The sequence below is a fragment of the Rousettus aegyptiacus genome, unplaced genomic scaffold (assembly GCF_014176215.1).
Source record: "Rousettus aegyptiacus isolate mRouAeg1 unplaced genomic scaffold, mRouAeg1.p scaffold_m13_p_12, whole genome shotgun sequence".
Taxonomy (NCBI): domain Eukaryota; kingdom Metazoa; phylum Chordata; class Mammalia; order Chiroptera; family Pteropodidae; genus Rousettus; species Rousettus aegyptiacus.
Genome location: NW_023416287.1, coordinates 61100327 through 61121998, shown reverse-complemented (window position 1 = coordinate 61121998; position 21672 = coordinate 61100327). Strand labels below are relative to the sequence as shown.

Below are 21672 nucleotides of genomic sequence, written 5' to 3'. Positions count from 1 at the left end.
ATTCCTATTTTTCATAGAAATTATTGATTTGGAGGAGAGGAAGATGAGCCCATGGGTATGGTTTTTGAGAATATAGAAATATATTTGAAAATTATTTCTTGTATGCTTTGTTATTAATAAACAATTTGGGGTAATAGGTGCCACCTTAAAATGATATGGGAAGTTTTGGTTGCAATGAATAATGTTAGTACAATGCAAGTACAGAAATCTGACTTCTAGGCTTTCCTATAATCTTAGAGTTCCCAAGTGAAGCTATTTCACGTTATGGTTAGACAATTATTTTTTATCCTAACTGTTGACGAAAGGTAAACGAATTTTTTTTTCTTTAAATTAGACACCTGTTAATGGATTAAATGTTCTAATCTAGAATTTGATACTGTTTAAAAACTCACACTCCTTAATTTTGACCTTTTGCACTACTCGTAGTGAATGTGTTTTTAGATGTAACACTGCCCCCCTCTCCCCCGCCCCCGTCTTTCTGTTGATAAGTGACTCCTCTTTTTGAAGCCTATCACCAAGAAGCAAGGACAAGGAACAGGACTGGGAGCATTTTAATGGATTTCTAGGAAGAGATGGTATACGTTTGTAACTGAAAAAGGGCATGAAGTGTGGCATGCTGTGTCTCTGATAATGAGCATTTAGTCTCCTGCTTAATGTGATTGTCTTTTTGACCCTCAGATCAGGTCCGATAGAGATAAAAACCTTTCACTGAGGTATAGCGTAACTGGGCCAGGAGCTGACCAGCCTCCAACTGGTATCTTCATTATCAACCCCATCTCAGGTCAGCTGTCAGTGACCAAGCCTCTGGATCGTGAGCTGATAGCCCGATTTCATGTAAGATTTCAACTGCCGATGGTATTCTGTGTTTTAATAATCTTCTAAATGTGTGCAGAGTTTAACATATACCCTTCCTATCAGTCTTAAACCCTTGCTTCTGAGGTTTTGACACCTGAAATGTACATGTAGCCTTTTCAATTTATTTCAAGAATTGTATTGTTTTTATAAAATTGATGAATGCTCATGGTAAAAAACAAATAATCCCAAAGAAAAAAGTGAAATTGCTTAAAATTGTATTACTCTTTACTTGTTGATACGTGCTTTCATATATGTGGCTAAGAACTTATAAGAACAAATTTACATATGGGGGTCAAATCTGTTGCTTATAAATTATGTAGAGATCACATTTTAATAGCTGTATATTATTCCATTGAATGCATAGTTTATAATTTTAATAACTTTCTTATTAATAGAAATCTGTGTTCTCTACTGTATTTGTTCCTGCTCGTATTATTACCTATGGATAGAATATTTTTATTTTGTTCGTTGGCAGTATTCCCTCCAGAGAGATTGCCATTTTGGAGATCTCCATTTTCCTGGTAACCATGTCAACACTTTGTTTCATCAGTTTGCCAATATGAGCTGGTTTTTCTTAGCTATACTAGTTATATTTCTCATGTTAATTTTTATGTTCTTTATTTTTTATTTTTTTATTTTCTTGAGTTATAATCAGGTTGTAGTTTTATGTTTATATTTTAACATATATGTGTATATTTGAAACTGATTTGCCCAATTTAAAAATAATATTGTAGAGAGTATTTTAATGCTCAGGAATTGCCTTATGTTAAAATATAAATTCCAGGAGGCATTTTTTTCATTTTTTTCTAGCCATGCTTACACATTTTCCTGGAACAAGATTTCAACAATTTTTTCATGATTTAATGTTAAAACTTAAATGATCTCTATTACTTCTCCAATTTTGACATGAATAACTAAAACTTTTAATGGAAGTATCATTTTCTTTTAGAAAAGAATATGTGTGCACTGTAAAAACTTTTCAAATAATATAGAAGTAAAACTCTTCAAACAATGTAGTATTAATAAGAAATTAAAAATGATTTTTAATCCTTTACATAAAAATAACCTTTTTCTTTTTTTGACACTTGTACTGTAATATGATGATAAACTGTAAGATGTTTCTCTATTTGTAGATTCATAAATGTATCTTTTGAAATTGGTACCATTCTCTGAAACCAGTTTTTCTTATTTAGCAGTCATAAGATTTAGCATCTTTCCATGTCAGTGAATATTTATATCATAATTTTCAATTGCTCTAAATTATTCAGTTGAATGAATATAACATAATTTTAACTAATTACCTACTGGTAGATATTTGGGTAACTAAGTTTTTTAAATTTATTTTGAATGTGACAATAACCATTTTTGTATATTTTACCCATGATATCCTTAAGCTAAATTCCTAAAATTGGAATTATTTTTATAAATATAGTGAAATTGTTCTTTAGAATGGTCGTATTGTGTTGTAGTGCCTGCACACTACACAGGAGATATATTTTCCCCGCTCCGGTATCAATCCCAGGCATTATTTATTTATTGCCAGTACTATTTTTAAATATGTATTTTGATGATTAAAGTTGCATAGGTTGAATAGCCAAAGTAAATTTATTATTCCTGTTTTATGTTGAATTTTATTTTGGATTTTTTGTTTTTCTCTAAGTAACTTTATTAAGGACATTAATGGATGATTTGTCATATATCTTCCCCTTTTGTTGTTTTTAAACTTTATTAATAATTTTTACGCTACTATAATTTAGTTTTTGTGCTGTAAAATTTATTTTTTAAAATATTATTATGTGTTCTAGTTTTAGAAATAGTTATATAAGTCTTCCAAACTCCAAGATACTAATCTCCCCAGTTTAACCTGTTGTATGTATTATTTTGCATCTAAATTTAACCTCTGGGGAGTTTACTTAGTAAAAGGGGAAGAGATACAGATCCATCTTGTTTTTTCTTTTTGGCTAGCCAGTTGTTCCCATCATACTGAATTAGTATTCCCATTGATTATCATCTACATTTAATAATTCAAAACTTTTAATTTCGTGTGTGTGTGTGTGTGTGTGCGCGCACGCGTGTTTGTTTTTAGATTCTTATTTTTCTCATTAATATATTTGCTGAATCTTTGCACTTATACAAACTTTGAGAATTATTGAAGTTTCAAAAATTATTAAAATATTTATATGTGGTAGAGCAAGAACTTCCCAAGTGACATGTAATTCTAATGGTTTTATATCATTCTAAAACATAAAGAAAGAAGTAAAACTTTTAAATCTTTATTAAACTTTTTCAAAAACATCACATTAATAGGGAAACTTGATAAAGATAGCACACAATAGACTAATCTCTAATTAGACTAGTCTCTAATTTATGAATATAAATAATACAAAAAATTCTAAATTTATCTTCATCTATGAATTTTAACTATCTGAACTGGTATGGTCAAAACTCAGGAAATGAATATTTTTCAATCAATTTTGGGGTAAATTCTTACTCCCCAGATTCTCACTATTTGCACATGAAAGAGTGGTATCCATGACAAAACAAAATTGATTATAGAATTGCAAGGATTGTTCAGTGTTAAGAATCTACTAATTTAACATATCAAATAAGTCAAGGGACAAAAGTGATTATTTCTATAGGTGTTGAAAAGACAAAAATAAAATTTATGTTGTTTTCTGTGTTAAATAACTGCTAAATAAAAAAAAGATATGTTGATGCTTCTTTAATTTGATAAAGAATATCAGCAGAAGCTAGCAGCCAGCATCATTCTTAACAGAAAATTCAGAAAAGCATTTCTGTTAAAAAGAAACAATTCAATAGAAGCACTACATAGTTATTGAAAAGAATGAAATGGATCTTTATTTGTTGAATAAAAAGATTTCTAAGATAGTCTGCCAAGAGTAGCTAAGTGATTATATTTGTTTAAAAAGAAAAGAAAATTTCTAGAATACCTATAACAGTGAGAATTCATATTTGGGAGAAGAACAACTATTTTATATACTAATGTACTTTTAATGTTTATGAGCGCCTTTTACAATTAAAAAAAAAAAAAAAACCCTAGTGTCAACATTCCTTAGACAGACATAATTCTTTCCACTGTTTGTTGTTCTGTATGACTACTCTGGGCCAGTACCATATTTTTAATTACCCTGATTTACAGGTACAGATTTTAGCAAAAGAATTTGGGAGCTGAATAGAACTGCCTTTGAACATGGGCTTTGTCAATAGAGCAGTTACTTAGCCTTTTGAAGCTTAATTTTTCTCACCTTCAAATGCTGGTCATTTCTGCTTCAATCTTTTGTATTTGAATTAAATGAGGTAAAATGCATAAAACTCTGCAAAGAATGCCTAGCAGATGGTCATCATGGGTTTTTTTTTTTGCTACGATATCTGCTCTAATTGTATGGAGTTGGGCTAACTTAAACTTTTCAGCATCTCAGTTCATCTATGCTATTTTGGTAGCATGACAGTTGTATGTTTTATCTTTTAACTGGAGATGAAAGTCCGTTGTATAGCTGTGTTTTCTAATTACTTTGGCAGTTGCGAGCACATGCAGTGGACATCAATGGAAATCAAGTAGAGAACCCCATCGACATTGTCATCAACGTCATTGATATGAATGATAACAGACCTGAATTCTTGCACCAGGTTTGGAATGGAACAGTTCCTGAGGGGTCAAAGCCTGGTAAGTTTGAAGATAATAACTTGGAGATTACTTCAGGAAATGCAGTGTCATCCAGCCCTAGTATATAAGCAAGGAAAGGAGAAATCATGGGAGCCTTTTAGTATCATTTTCTTTCATTCACAATGCTTTTAGGGGATGAGAAAAGTAATGTAGGGAAAAACTGATTGAAGAGAGAAAATAGAAAAAAATATCACTCTACTGCCCAAAATGACTTTTTCTGACCTTCAAAGAAATATATACTTTAGTATCTGATTCTGTAGAATCTATAAGATCCTTTCATTTGGCTATGGTTGATAGAGTCACTGCAGCTAGAAAGGGAGCACAGAAGACTTAAAGTACAGATTGTATCGTATTAGTCATACGAGCAGCTAAAACTCAAGTTGGAGAGTCTGAAAGATACTTGGTGTTCCTGGGACTAAGCTGTGGTGTAAAACCAAAAGCTGAGGGGGTTTGGTGACAGCTGTGACCACTGTCCTCTGGCTATACTAGGTATTTACTTCCGGATGACCCGAATGTCTTCTGCAGCCGTTGCTTTTAAACGCATGTCATGGAAAGTGACCCAGCCTAGAAACGGCAGTTGCCAACAGCTTCTCACCATTGTGAAGTGATGTTTGACTAAGATTTCAGATATTTTACTGAAAACACTGGACTTCAGTCACAGTATAATAGGAAGGCTAGAAAGGCTTATTCAATGGACAAGAAAATCCACTGGTGTCAAGATGGTAGAAGGAAATGTTTTAACTAGCCTTCCTGAGATGATTTGGTGTTTAGAGAGATTTAATTAGCTATATTATTATTATTATTATTTTGATTTTGAAAAGCCTCAACATTTAAAATTGTGCTCATATTACCTTTGTGCTCATTCATCTACACCAGTTTATGTAGCTCCTTTATGCATAAGCCAGTTTATAGATATAACCAATTATGCTTTAAACTGGTATTTGTTTCTTGGTCCAAGTACATTTGTCTGTATCCTCAGAAAAGAAGGAGATGTGGGGAGAGGGGTAGCTGGAGTGGGAAGACAGGGGCTGTGCGGGAAGTTCAACCATCTGTGGCTCCTTCTGGGTCACATTTTCAGAGTAGCTTTTTTTCAGTATTTTAAAACACTGTAAAACCAAAGCATCCTTACTAAAACACAAGCTTTCTACACATATTCTAAAGATAATAAACACTGGAGTTTTTTGCCTGAGGAAGTTTTGTGGTTTTTAAAAATTATTTTCTTTTTCTGCTATTATTTCTAATTTTATTAAAAGTACTGCTTCACAAAAATTGTCAAATATAAACCATTAAAGATATAATTATTATGCATTGACCATGAACTTCCATAAAGTCTCTCATAAATAAAAGACTTTCAGTGATCACAAGAAGTAAAGATATTTCACGAGCATACTACCTGCGGTGGTTATGTAAGTTTGAAAACATCCTTCTAGGCAAGATTTGAAAATGTCATGAATCTTGAGTTAGAAAGCATTACAATCAATATTTCGGTTCAAGATTCTGAAACATAATTTATCACTTTAACAATTTATTCATTCATTCATTCAACAAATGCTTATAGAGTATGTGCTGTGTGCTAGGCACTGTTTTGGCATCGTGGATACAGCAGTGACAAGCTAGTTCCTGCCCTGTTGAAGCTTAAATTCTAGTAGGGGAGAAACCTTAAAAGCAAGCAAGCAAGCAAGCAAGCAACTACATAGAAAGTTTTGAAAAAAAAAAAGTATGCAGTGATGGCATATAATCAAAAAGGGTGTCTTGTTTAAAGTGTCGAGCTCTAACGAGAGATTTAATAATGTGACCAAGCCTTGGTTAATTCTCGGGCAGACATGTACCATGTAGAAGTAACAGCAACTGTAAATGCTCTAAAATGGAACCCAGCTTAGAATACTCACAAAAAAAGGTAAGCTAGAGATGGGAAATTTTATAATCCAGTTCTTATTAATATCCCACCGAACAAACCATCTTAAATAGTAACTACTTTTCTTTTCACTTCTGAATTACAGTTTGTCTAGCTAGTTTGAACTTATTTGATCCTAATGCTTTCTAGATTTCCTTTCCAAAATATCTAATAAATTGAAGTCTCTGAGTTTGTTACAGTATTCATTTAATCTCCTAGGAAATAATGAACCACAGTGTCAAACTCTGATTCAATGTACCAAAACAATAATGCATGGAATAATTCCTTATGGCCTGAGTAAATGGAGTGTTCATCATTATGCACACAGCTTACTTTCAGAAAGTGACTTAGGCACTGGGGAAAACCATGCTCAGCATGTCATTTTAGATGTTATTGCGTAACAGAGAAAAATATGGCATAGGGAAGGAATCAGTAGCCATAAAATATATTGCTAATGGCATCTATATTACTTATTATTTGCATTTTCTATAAATGAATGTCCGAAATGATCTTTTCATTGAATCGTACAGTGAATTTGTCTTCTGAATTATGGAAAAATTGAGTCTATAAATGTATGAATTTTTCACAATTTTTCTTTCAAATATCTAAACCATGTCTTATATTTTTAAAAGTGAGTACTGTTCTTATCAATAGTGTCTTTCATCAAGTCTAAATGATTAAATGTTTTGAAAAAGTTAAATTAAGATTGATCAAAAAGGTAAATATACCTTCTGTTTAGGAGACCCTGAAATGAAGGGTGACCATTCATTTTCCATGTATACTGTGTCTAGGAACATATGTGATGACGGTCACTGCTATTGATGCTGATGATCCAAATACCCTAAATGGGATGTTGAGGTACAGAATCCTGTCCCAGGCTCCAAGCACCCCTTCGCCCAACATGTTTACCATCAACAATGAGACTGGTGATATTATCACAGTGGCAGCTGGACTTGATAGAGAAGTAAGCCAACCAAAACCTGTCTTTAAATTTGTTTTTAATCTTAAAGGTGCACTGTATCACTTACAATTTATCTCCAGGTAATAATATATCCACAGTATTATTTAATGTTCATTTTCACTAAGAAATATGTTGTACTATTTTCTACACAACTACAAATTGGTTAAATGATATATATTTACTGGATAAATCGTTACTAGTCTTACATTGCTAGTCTATATAATATTTAACATGGTAATTGAGTAAGTTAAGTAGATATCTCTGGTATCTTATTTTTTAAATTGTCATTTTCTCAGTTTTCCCTTATAGTCAAAGGTTTTTGTGAGAAATGAAGTGAAAAACAATGCCCAAATAACATGTTATAAATTTAAGATAATTATTAACATTTATATTTTTTAAAGGGCTACAAATAATATGTGTGTGATTAAATTTTTTGTAGCCTCTGTGGAGAGCCTGGTTTAGTACAAAAGGAGATTTCTCTTTTTTAGAACTTGCCCCTTAACTCTAAGATAAATTTATTTAACAGGTTTGAACACTAGTAACTGCATTTAGTCTACTGACAAGCCTTTCAAGTTACAAATGGTAATAAACACACTTCCGGCATAGTGTTTTGTTGAAAAGGCATAAAATGTTGATTATTGGCTATTGGTAGTCATTGTGTGAGTGAATTATCAAAGTGCCAACTCATAAGGATTCATGCTTTGTAGATTTCTGGCTGAGCCAGCTTTTATAGTAATGAGTCCTCAAATTATGTACGTCAAAAGGAAACATTATACTTACCATAATAAATACTATTGATAAGGATTTTAGGAGTTGGTTTTTGTGACACTTTATTTGCCCTAGTAGCAGTCACTTGAATTGCATCGAAGAAAACATTACTATTGCAATTAATTACATATGCAAGATAGTGATAGAAGTATTGTGAGCTAATCAAGATTACTTTATTCACAGCTGAGCTGAGAGCCTTACTTTGGAGTTAGATGTATGTTTATTTCATTGTACCTACTAACTTCCAGGCATTGATGATTGTTTTTTTTTTCTAGGAATATTTTATATCAGAGCTTGCCGAAATTTAGTTTTTGCAATAGTACTTTTAGTTCAGTGATATTCAGAACATGTATGCTTTTTCACCTTTTCCATTACTATATGAAATATTATTCTTAAATGCCAATAAACTTTCCATGAATGCCATATTTTATATTTTCTTTTGAGAGCCAGATTGCTCACATTCTACATAGGTATAACTCATCTCCCAATCCTGACATTTCTCCTTTAGTCACATTTCCATTGTAAGATACAGAAATAGGATTTCGTCTTGTTTTTCTACAGTAACGTTCCTATCACATTTAGCCTGGCTGTTTTCTGACAAAAAAAGAGGCATAGGGAATTAAAGATAGTTTTAGTAAGCAGAGCAACCATATTTAAAAATCAAAGAGACTGTGTTTAGTTTAGAGGATGAAAGTCTGAAGTCAGATCGTAATCGTGGGTAAGTACATCGTATATTAGATAAGAGCGGCTATTTGCAACCCCCTGAATGAAACAGATGTGGAAATGGATTTGAAACTATAGAATCATGCATGGGTTAGATATAATATGAAAAATAACTCCATGACAGTAAAATTATTAAATACAACAATGAGTTACTAGGGAAAATCATAGAAAACCTTTATTTTGTAAAAGTCATTTAACTTAGAAAAATGTATCTATCTCAGATGGTTTATGGTAATTCTGCTTGAGGCCAGGGATAAATTACTCTGTCTTCGTCAGGTCTCATGGAAGCTTGAGATTCTTTTATTTCTATTAGAATTCGCAGTTTTCTTTCCTTTAAAAGTAATTTCAGTTATCATTCTCCCAGGATATATGACACCTTTAAGTGATTGAACTCCTAATCATCGAAATGCTTACTAAGAGTCAGCTTTTTATTTTCCTTTAATCTCCAGGTTTAAAACAATATTAATTCTTCAGGTTTTCCAGACCTAAAGCTGTTCCTACCACACATCACAATTTTCATTTTTTTTTTAATCTCCACCTGACTTCTTATTGCATTATTCGGTGGTGCCTATTACTGGTGTTTTCTTCTTTTTTCCACTTTTTTCTGTTTATGCCCATCTCCTGACTACTGATGAATCCTCCCCTGCTTCACTAGATTTGAATTCTGCCTCTACATATTATGTGCTATTTGACCTTCAGTGTATTAACCTGAAACCTCAGCTCCCACATCTATAAGTGTGGATAATAATATGACCTACCTCGTGGGATGGCTATAAGGATTATATAACACAAAGCATAAAACATTTAGCACAGTGCCCAATAAATATTAGCTGTTGTTTGTCCCCATTGCCATCATAAATCCGGCCTCAGCATCTACTGAGCGAGCACTATTACTTTTACCCCTTATCATAAGTTTTCTTGTGGTGAAGAAAGAATTATACTTTCTGTTTTTCAAGCCTAATAATCCTTTTACTTGTGTCCTCAGCTCTGTGTTCTACTATGAATAAACAGAACATTATTCTGTTTTCTGTTGTCTTGGTCTTTCCTTCTTTACAGGTTGTTTCCTACAAACCCCACAGGTTCTTTCATAATTTACAAACATGCTGATTCTCCCTTTTAGTAAAATGGCTCTCCACAACCCATAGGATGAAGCCAGATTTTTTTAACATGCATTCCAGACCCTCTAAGAGCTTGGCCTCAAAGCCTCCTTTAGCCTACCTACCCTCCTAGAATTTCTTGCTCTCTGCTTATGAGCAAATGATGCCATCACTCATACAACCACATGTAATTTCCACTACAAATCTGAAGTTTTATATTATTCTGTTTCCTCTGCCTGAAGATCCCTTTCCCATCTCTTTCCTAAGTTAATCCTTACCTTCTGATTGCTAGTCTTCACTCCCTCCCCTGGGTACCCACATAGTCTGTGCATCCCTTTAGATATACAAAGACTATGTTACACAGACATTATATCTGCATTTTTACTTCCAATATTCAGGGAATCCAATGTATTCTTTATCTTTTCACCCTGAAAAGAAACCCTTAAGAAATATACAAGTCATGAGAATTTCTCCTTCATTTCAACACCAGACTCCTCGAAGGCAACCCATACTGACTTCCTAACTCTCACTCTTTCCCCTCTCCTTAAAATCTGGCTTTCTGCCTGTTTACCCCATCCAGGATGCATACATGTCACACATATATTCTGCCTTTCATGGGCGGGACTAATATATTAGAGTGATGAATGGTACAGAATCTGGACTCAGAGAGACCTGGATTTAGATCATGTCTCTGCTACTTATGGTTGGATGTCAGTGGGCAACCAAGCTTGGATGCCTACCTAAGCATCGATTTTCTCATCTGTAAAACAGGTATTAAAAAAATCCACCTTCTTTATAGGATAATTGTGAGTACTAAATGAGATATTAGATAGTCCTTAGCACCGTGCCTGGCTCACAGTTAGTGCTCGGTCTCAATAAATGCTAATTAATAATTACTATTTTTTATTATCAAGGCCCTTAGAACAATGTCAACATATAGTTAGCATTCAAAAACATTTTATACCGCAAACTCGTAAGGTAGGTAGTACTATCAACCCATATCACAAATGAGTGAACTGAGGCTTAGCATTTAAGAATTTGAACAGCATCACAAACCTGTACTTCCCTTGTAAGTACTCCTGGCATTATTATTTAAATGTCTATCTCCTAATCTAATACATTCAAAAGCATACCTATTGTCTCCCTAAATCTGTGATTCCTTGTACATTTCATGTTTCATGTGACAGTTCCACCTTCTCTTCAGCTTCCCAAGATGATGATCTATTTGTCTTTACCATACACCGCCATCAATCCACCTTGATATTTAGGCATCGAGTTCCTTCAGTTAAACCCCAAAATACCTCTTGCATTCATTCTTCTCTCAGGCTTTGAGGACTGGTTCAGGTGCACCACTAAAGGTTCCGTGCATCACTTTGTCCTGTTCTTGTTACTGCAGTTGCATTGTACCTTTGGTCTCATGATGCAGTAATATCTGTCTCAATCACTAATGACAGCAAAGCCACCTCTGGTTTTATTCATTATTTTATTTAAGTAAATACTACATTGCTGGGCATCTAGTAGACAGTAATTTAATGTTTGCCAAATGAATGACAGAATGTTCTTACCTCTTCATTCACTTATATCACTCTAATTCAGTGTTTTGAAAGTGTAGTACACAGGTATAATAATTTTAACTGATACACATAGGGAGCCTCTAAAGAAAACCAGAGACCACAAGCTACTCCATTAAGTAAAGACCGCCAGAATACAAGGATTGTATTGTGTTTTTTTTACAGTTCTATTTATGGCAAATGATGGTGGTTTTCCATTTTTGGTACTTTTATAATAAATTTAGGTTTTGCAAAGGGAGTTAATGTCATGATAAATAGTAAGTGACTCATGGTATAGAAATACGAGGAGTGACAGAATTGGGAAGATGGTATATGAATCACAATAGTTTGGGAAACAGTGAGCTAGTTTCTGTTCCCAGTGTATGTTTTAATGAATAAATGATAACTAGCCATGTAAATAAGGAGATGGTTTTTTCTGAGACCTGAAATGATTTTTATAATGTAATGCAAGACTCAAGGTTTCTCATCCATTCATCTATCCAACCACAAATTCAGAAGCAAAAAGTTAACAAGTAATGTGTTAATGAGCATGTAAAGAAGAGGGAAATCTCATGCACTGTTGGTGAGAATGTAAATTGGTGCAGCAACTATGGAAAATAGTGTGGAGACGCCTCAGAAATTTAAAAATAGAACTACTATATGACCCAACAATTCCACTTCTGCATATTTATCCGAAGAAAATGAAAACAGTAATTTGAAAAGATATATGTGCCTCAGTGTTCATTGCAGCATATTTATAATAGCCAAAATATCGAAGCAAACTAAGTGTCCATCAATAGAAAAATGCATAAAGAAAATGTGATGTGTGTGTGTGTGTGTGTGTGTGTGTGTGTGATGTAATGTTGCCCAATCATAAAAAAGAGTTAAATTTTGCCATATGCAACAACATGGATGGACCTCGAAGCTACTATATAGAGTGAAGAAAGTCAGATAAAGACTGATACCATATGATTTCACTTTTATATGGAATCTTAAAAAAAAAGAAAACAAAAAAGAACAAACAAATAAACTCATGATACAGGGATCAAACGGATAGCTGCCAGAAGGGGAGGGAGGTTGAGGGATGAGCAAGAAAGGTGAAAGGGAATAAGAAATACAAACTTCTAGTTATAAAATAACTAAGTCACAAGGATGTAATGTACAGCATAGGTAATATAGTCAATATCATAACAAGTTTGTATGGTGACAGATGGATATTAGACTTAATTGTGATCTCTTAATAATGTATATGAATGTCAAATAATTATATGTATACCCAAAACTAATATATCAACTGTACTTTAATTTTTTTTTAATATTTTTTAAAAAGCATTTATTGCTTGGCATGCCCTTGCTGGGCATTATGTGGATGCCAGCACCATACACATTGACAAAGCAAGTGCCTTGGGAAGGTATGTGTGTATGTGTGTTCAATGTGTGTACATGGTTAGGGGAGCAGGAGGACAGACATATGGACTGATAACAGCCATGTAAACTAGAAACAGTGAGAAGGATTTCCTGAGTATGCAAACAGCTCTGTGCCATAAGGACTTTCAGAAGTCACCTCTGAGGTGACTTAGTTTTCTTATTTGTTAGGCTCAGAATGGAGGAAAGAGTATCCTAGGCCAAAGTTTCTCAACCTTGGCTCTATTGATATTTGGATTGGATAAACTTTTGCTGTGAAGGACAGTCCTGTGCATCATAGGATGTTTAGCAACATCTCTGGCCAATACCCATTAGATGTCAGTAGTAACCCCTCTCCCCAGTTTTGACAACATAAAATATTCCAGGATATTGGCCATGTCCCCTGGATGGGAGGGAGGAGGCGGACAAAATCTCCTTGGTTAAGAACCACCAGTTTAGGCAGAGAGAAGTGCCAAATGCAATGGTGTAGAGAAATAATAGGCATTTAAAAATAAATGCAAAAAGTTCAAGATGTGAGGTAATTGGATGAAAAGTGATAGCCTTGGTAAGATAGGTAAGAAAGAGAGGGAAGGATTTTCAGTAAGCAAATGAATTTATCCCTTCTAGAATAAGAAGTGAGGAAGTGTTTTTAAGCAAAGTCCCCTTGATCAGATATGGGACTATGAGGGTGGAAAGTCAAATCCTTATGAAATCTAAATGTCAGTCATTCAGAACCAGATGCCCAGTGACTAAATTAGGCAAGAAGCTCTAAACAGTTTGCTCATTTAAGACATAGGCTGTCATATTTACCAGCCAGGCATTTGAAAATGGAGATTATGTCATTTGCCAAGTCGTTATTTCTTTATTTGAAGAGACTTTATATTTTAGAAATAACAATGTTCTTTTGTAACTTAAAGATTTCAAGACTAGCTTGAAGTGGTAAGAAATTTCAGGTATTAGCTGCTGGTCCCAATATTTCAGCTCAATGGATAATTGCGTATATTGTGCTTACATAATTTTAAGGCTTTGTAGAGTAAATGTTAACAAATAATATCTGTGGATTTTTTATCTTCTTTAAAAAACACTATTTTATTTTTTTCTTTTCTTTTTTTTTTGAGACTGTTAATCTGTTTCTTCAAATGGCAGCTAACAAAAAAATGGAATATCAATAAATTTTTATTTTCATTATTTTCAGCTGGGAGGCTGAACTAAATGCCCTGCAAAATTCTCTCATTAACTATGAGAGCATTAAGCTGAAATGACACTCTTGATTGGGAAAGGAAATCATTGAGAGATATTTTAGCCTACATAAGCATTATGGCGAGGTATTATGGGTTAAGAAAACTTAAAATGGCTCAACTAGCACTATTCCTTTGTTTTCTTTCTTTCTTAAATTTCTTTCTTTCTTTCTTTCTTTCTTTCTTTTTTTAATTAAAAATAGTATGGTATTTTCTCTCGTAAGAAGACAAAAAAAGAAAACTAAAATAAATAACTGCTAGAGATTGGCATTTGGGTGGACAGAGACTTAAAATCAAATGTGCAAGGTTTGGCTTTTCCTCCTCCTTTCTTTTTCCTTGCCCTTCCCACTAACAGCTAAATCAAAAGCTGCAATTTGTGTCTGTTCTGTCTAAGCTCCAGAAATCCCTTAAGCATGGCCATTCATAATGTTAGTTATATTTAGAATCAGGGAAAACTGCACTTTGCAGTGACAGTTTATTTTTGTATGAAGGAGTGAGTTGTGTCGTTCAGAATCTTTTAACATATATGAAAACAGTCTCTTTTTTTTTTTTATCTGTGCCAATTTCCTTAGAAAATACGGATGATTTTAGATACTCAATTTGGTTAGGTTTTCCTAATGTAAAAGTTTGTCAGATAGTGCTATAGACAATCTCAACATTTTCTTTTAGGTATGTTACAGCTTAATTTGGCTCTGCCTTCTAAAAACTTCCATCTGGAATTTGAAAGCAGTGATGGCTGTTTGGTAATAATCATCTGCATGTAAATGTACCCATTCCCATTATAGGTCTGTGGACACCATGAGTGTTATGCCCAAATAGCAGTACACTGACTATGCAAATATTAAATACCTACTGTGTTCCAGGACTAAGAATATAAACATATATATACCTTTTAATGAAGGTTTCAACTTTAAGAATATATCTCTCCTTGTGAATATACTTGTGACTAGTATGTACAAATGGGAATTAGGAGAAAATATTATATCAAACCTGTTATCATAGAAAGAGCATATGAAAGAATATATGCCAACAAACATGTAAGCATATGTAATGATTATTAATTACATGGAATCAATTTGCCAAGATACCACTTTTGACTCAAGATTGGCAGAAATTATAAATAGATCATATCCCATTTAGTCAAGGGAATAGGGTTTAAGCATAAGCATAGTTGGTGGGAGTAGACCTTGGCACTGCGTTTTCAGAGGATACTGCTTAAGTATATGTCAAATTTGTTGATGCGCCTACTTTTTGATTCAGCATTCCTACTTAAAAAAAATACATATTATATATATATATATATAAGTTTGTGAATTACATGTTTTCTTCTCTCTTCTCTTGTCTCAAGATTCTTTATTATATTTAATATCCTAAACTGGTTAGAAATTAACATATGATAAATTAAATACAAACCAATGGACTTAAATGCTTGATCGCTAGTTTGAGTTCAGAAGAAAAGGAAAGGTTGAAACCAGATGGAAGTTTCAGCTTAGCTGTCAATTTCACACATCTGCGCTGCATTTCTTTCCACAAGTAGAGGTGGAACGACATAGTTAAATCTCTCAAGACAAAAACCAGACCTGTGCTTTGCAAGTTAAAGTAAACTCCACTTCGGAAATTTCAAGTAATGGTAATCAGAATGAACGATGCCGCACTCTGTGTGTGTAATAAAGAGCCATTTGCGGAACAACTGTTATGTCTTCTTGAGGAATTAGTTTCATTTAAGTTATCTCTATGTCTTTTTAGAAAGTGCAACAATATACGTTAATAATTCAAGCTACAGACACAGAAGGCAATCCCACGTACGGCCTTTCAAACACAGCTACGGCTGTCATTACGGTGACAGATGTCAATGACAATCCTCCAGAGTTTACTGCCATGACAGTAAGTACAGACTGTCAGTCATAGAACTTTAGCTCTGTGGTCCATTACTGAGTTTTGTCATGAATAATAAATGTGTTAAATAGAGGTAGAACTTACTTAACCTAATTGTAGAATTGCTACTGACTCAGACATTTTCTGTCACTTAAAACAGGGTTTTAAATAAGACACCAAAGTAATTTGTTTTCTCTTAGTCACCAAGTCCACTGATAAAGCTGTTAAAATATGCTGCCTGGAAGAAATGCCCCCTTAAAATGTCGTGCTGTTATAACAAAATGCTTATAAAATTTTTCAGTTACATAAATTGCGTGACTTTTTACTACTTCGTCAACATATAATTATTATCCTGAGGAAAATTATTTTCCTCAGACAAATTCTGTCTTCCTACCTCCCATTAATCACCCAGATACTCACAAATGGATGCTAATTTTAATATTAATGAAACAGTGGTGAAACTTGGGGAAAAAATTGACTGCTAAAAAAAGTTATAGTATTTTTAAAGTCAAATATAAATGCTGCAATTACCTGCATTACTGGTCTCCTTGTTTAGTGGGGATAATAAAGATTTAATGGGGCAGTAAAATCAGGGTGGTATGGTCATCAGGACACGCTGTCCTTCACTGGCCCATGTCACCCCTCTTACGGAGGTTTTTCTTTCTCATAGTTCTATGGTGAAGTTCCTGAAAACAGGGTGGATGTCATAGTAGCTAATCTAACTGTGACTGATAAGGATCAGCCCCATACACCAGCCTGGAATGCAGTGTACAGAATCAGCGGTGGGGATCCAACAGGGCGGTTTGCCATTCAGACTGACCCAAACAGTAACGACGGCTTAGTCACTGTGGTAAAAGTAAGTGCAACTCGGGCCATTGAGCCAAAGGCCACTCTGAAGTGACCAATATATGTCCTCTGCCCCTTCATTTATTACTCCATTTTAGGACTGTTTTCTCTCAAACATCTCTAAATCTGGTGTTTAATGTACTGTGGGGAATCCCATTTGTTATTTTCCAGTTTATGTTGAGGCTAAGGCCAACATAGATATTCTCACATTATGATTGTTTTAAAATCAGTTTGAACCGTGTTAATCTGAAGACAGGAAGGCCTTCAACACTGTTAACCGTCGATGCAATTGTGTGTTCGTGATATATCACATTCTCAAGCTTGGATCACCAGTTGACAGCTGTTAGGAATGACACCTGCTCCTACTATTCTCATGTCTACAGGTTGCTGTTAGAGTATTGGTATAGGGAACAAACCAGAGAATATCACAAAAGTAAAATGGGATAAGTAGGCAAGAAGAGAGCCCATGCTTTTAAAAGCTTTTGAATTTATATTGCTGTTTTTAAATGTTATTTTCAAGACTAAGAAATTGGTCTTCTGATCTTTAATTATCAAAAAAACAAAAACAAACAAACAAAAAAACAGTGCTGAAAGCAAAGGGGATGTTATCTTCAAGTGTAATAAGTACAAGGCCGAATGTAAAAGCTCTTCAAAAGGAGCATCTCTTCTGTTTAGCCACCTAGTGAAAGGATTTGCTTCCTTGCCTCCCATTCCAACACTCTTGATTTGTAAGTGAGCCCAAATGTTGGCCTGAATAGAAAGGTGCACTGAGGTGTCAGTTACCAAGAATTTCGTATGTGCAGGAGTGGAGTGGAAATTCCTCTATGAGGTGGGGTTTGGAAATCTCAACATACCATAATGGTCAAGAACATAGGCCCCAGAGCCTGGCTGTTTGTGTTCAAATCCCTGCTCTGCTCTTGGTAGTGGTATGACCATGGCAAGTTGGTTAAACTTCTGTAAGCCTCAGGTCCTTCATGCAGAAATTGAGGATGATGACAGTACCTAAGTCATAGAGTTGTTCTGATGGATAAATAAGCTTAATACACATTAAAAGTTTTATAACTATGCATATCATTTACCATAAATAAATGTTATATCTGGGATATTTCATATGGCTAATAACTCAAGAGAATTCTGTCTTTCTGACTTCTCTACTATCTTCTTAAAAATAATTGAGAAAGGAAAATTGAATCAGGGATTTTAGAGTGGAAGAAAAAACATGTGTTTGAAGATTCGAGGTGGTCTAGATTAAGAAACTGGCACGATTTGTGCCAGCAATGTGGCTTCCTCATTAGCTTCAGCTCTTGATCATTCCTAGACTGCCTATGACAGCATGAGAGCTCCCCAAGCTCTCTTTTCATTTTATTCCCACACTGTATTGCTTATCTGCACCTCCACTAGAAGGTGATTATTCAGTGGAAATTAAGAATGAAAGTCTAGTCTGTTCACTTTTGACTCCTGATAACTTTTCTGTTGATAATAGGATTCAATGGAACTTTGGAAGTTAATATTTACATTAAGGGTTATTATTTGTGCATTGTCTTTATCTAAACTGTTGTTCTTACATTTGGGACTTTTCAGACCAGTAAAATACCCAGAATTATTTTGGAAAATAGCCAGAGGTTTAGTTTGGTAAGGGAAGAAAAAACAACAACAAAAAAAAAACCTATTTTACCTATAAGCACTACTAATTTGTAAAAGTGTATGAGTATCCTTTAAAATGTGTAATTCGAATTATGAATGATACTTTTAAATAGAATAAGTTTAGTTTTATAAAAAATTACATTTTTAAAAAGTTTTTGTTTTCTTCATTTATCACAGACTGGCAAAAGCTTTCCTAGAGAGAAGAGGGTCTTTATAGCAGTATTTGAGAGTGTAATCTAGACCATCTTGTTCTCACTTGATCTCAGATTTTTTAGTATTTTTGGTCAACCATACTGTTCTTAAGAATAATCAGGTTTTTAGACGTAGCTAAATAAATTCAATCGGTACAATAGTAATATGCATTATTTTGTGAAGATAAATATTTGAAGTACCTAAGATTTATAAATATCTTATATAAATTGTGATAAATAATTCAATCATTGACCATGCTAATGCATGTTTTCCAAAAATTTGAGAGGAACCTATGGTGTAGTGAATGAAAAATTAATGTTTTGGAAAAGGAGTTGATAGAATGATAAACTGCAGAATGCAGATATTCTAATTTCTTGCAAAAATATGGTTTTCCTTTTTTTTTCTTCAGCCAATCGACTTTGAAACAAATAGGATGTTTGTCCTTACTGTTGCTGCAGAAAATCAAGTGCCATTAGCCAAGGGTATTCAGCACCCACCTCAATCAACTGCAACCGTGTCTGTTACAGTTATTGATGTGAATGAAAACCCTTATTTTGCCCCAAATCCCAAGATCATTCGCCAAGAAGAAGGCCTTCATGCTGGTACCATGTTAACAACATTTACTGCTCAGGACCCAGATCGATATATGCAGCAAAATATCAGGTATCAAATGTCATTTATGGGGTTTTTATAATTTACATTATGTTCTACCCTATGCATAAAATTTCTTTACCATTTGAGTAAGAAATTTCATTGGACCCAAAAACCACTTATTACATGATTATTTTTAAATCTTTGATGAAGTTTCTATAGTAGATCAATGAGTATAGTAGATAGGAAATATAAGAATGAATCTACTCAGATATTAGTTGAAGAAAAAAATGTCTCCTGCCTCTTTTTTCCTGCCCCCTTTCCTTTTCTGAATATTTAATAATTTAGCCTGTGATTTCATACCAAAATCACAAAAAGCTTTAACTGTGAGTAAATAGGGGACACTCAGAAGCTTATAACATTTATCTCTTCACACATCAAGAAGAAAACTCATGCCAAAATCAAGATATAAATGCTTATTATTTTCATCCCTTACCTGTACAGTAGTTATAGGACTTATAAAACATATCTGTAAAGATTTCTAATTTCAGCAAAATGTATCTTTCCTGATGGAGTAGATGATTTGCAGAGCATATCCATGGCTATTATTCATAGCTTGTGATGATAATTTTCAAATTAGGTCATATTTTATTTAACTTCTTTCAGAACTGCTACTAACAGATGACTACATATTTTTCTTTCTCTATACATTTAAATCAACATAGATAAATAGCTAATTAATTGGTGTTTTGAACTCTTCCAACTTTTCACTTCTTTAAAACATAGAATATTTTTTCTAATCTGTATATTAGTTACCTAAACTTAAAAAGCTCACCCTCCCCCAATAAAAAAGGAGTCTAAGATGATAAATCTTCCAATATAGATAATCTGCTTCATACAGACTCAGACTGTGGGACTTCCCTTGAAAGTTATAGTTCTGAGGCATGGCCCAGTATGGGAGATGCTATTAGAAATGAAGTTACGTTGCCCCATTCTGACCACATCTCCACCATAATAAGATGGTAAACATTTTAAGAGTGTTCTGTGATAAAAAATTCAACTTCTATTATATTTCTCTTAAGCTCTATACTTTAGGGCTGCCACTTATTTAGAAAGTATTTTTGATCTATTTTATCTGCACCGTTGCTATCCATTGAACTAGACAGGAGCTTAAAACAGGATGTCAAATATACCTTACCCACAGTAGAGAGAGTGAGTGCCTATCTTTTTCCTGAAACACTTATCTAATGTTTCCTGCATGTCTGCCAGTACACATCCATTATGTGCTTCAAATAACCAGTCACAGCAATCTTTTCCATGTTAAAGCTGTATTTCCAACCATCATCTACAAAAATGCAAATTAATGAGCTGGTTGCATTTGGAACGAAAAGAGTAAAATATGTTTTATTTTTAAACTTTAATGTCAAAAACATTAAACTGACTGCGTTTTCATTTTGTAGATACACAAAATTATCCGATCCTGCCAATTGGCTAAAAATAGATCCTGTAAATGGGCAAATAACTACAATTGCTCTTTTGGATAGAGAGTCACCAAATGTGAAAAACAATATATATAATGCTACTTTCCTTGCTTCTGACAATGGTACGTAATTAAATATAGTCATTGTATTATCCTGTATGTTGTTAAAGAGAGGGGAGTCTCATCATGAATGCATCATCAGGAAATGAGGTTTTCTACAAAACCCAATTGCCTAGAAAATTGACCTTTATTTACTCTAAAGCTCTAACTTCTATTTTTTCCATTTCTGCTGGGGTTTCTATAACATATTACCTTTGTTCTATAATGTCCATACACCCTCCATGGTAGCCTAGTATTGCGATTACAAGCCTTTGTGGTTTTTCTTCCCTGCCACACCTTGATGCCTCATTACCGCATGTGGAATCTACCCTCAGTGGCCCAGACACCATGTCTTTCAAGCTGTTCTTTTTATATTTCTCCTGCCAATCAGTTTATCCATCTCTAGCATTTTTCTTCTTCTAATTCTCTGCCTCTAGTCTGCCATGAGCTAAGAAACTCCTAATTTCATGCACAAATTGAGATACTTGAGTACACGAGCTTTAGTGTGTTGGTTTGGGAACATAAAATTTAGCATCTTTGTTTTTTTTCCTGTGGGTCTCTGCTGGATTCTAAATGCTTGAGATCAATAGATAGCATTTTTGTTTTTGTTTTGTTTTGTTTTAGAATACATGGCTTTTTTTTTTTTTTTTGGACATGTAAGATAAAGCGACTTATGTAAACCTGGTGTTTGACTTGTTTAGCTTAGCATGATGTAGGCTTGAGAATGCAGGCTCTGAAGTTCCTCCTGATGCGCTGGGTCCAGACTCTGG

General features: G+C 33.9%; 1 protein-coding gene across 1 annotated transcript in view; it reads left to right on the top strand.

Annotated features, from left to right (window-relative positions):
- The window catches only part of CDH2 (cadherin 2), a 194523-nt gene that overhangs the window by 139901 nt on the left and 32950 nt on the right, over nt 1-21672 (top strand). Inside the window, exons 5-11 of the mRNA XM_016120084.2 lie at nt 679-834; nt 4396-4540; nt 7226-7398; nt 15922-16059; nt 16721-16906; nt 19142-19395; nt 20784-20926. Of these exons, the coding sequence (XP_015975570.1) occupies nt 679-834; nt 4396-4540; nt 7226-7398; nt 15922-16059; nt 16721-16906; nt 19142-19395; nt 20784-20926 (1195 nt within the window). The remainder of the gene's footprint in view (nt 1-678; nt 835-4395; nt 4541-7225; nt 7399-15921; nt 16060-16720; nt 16907-19141; nt 19396-20783; nt 20927-21672) is intronic.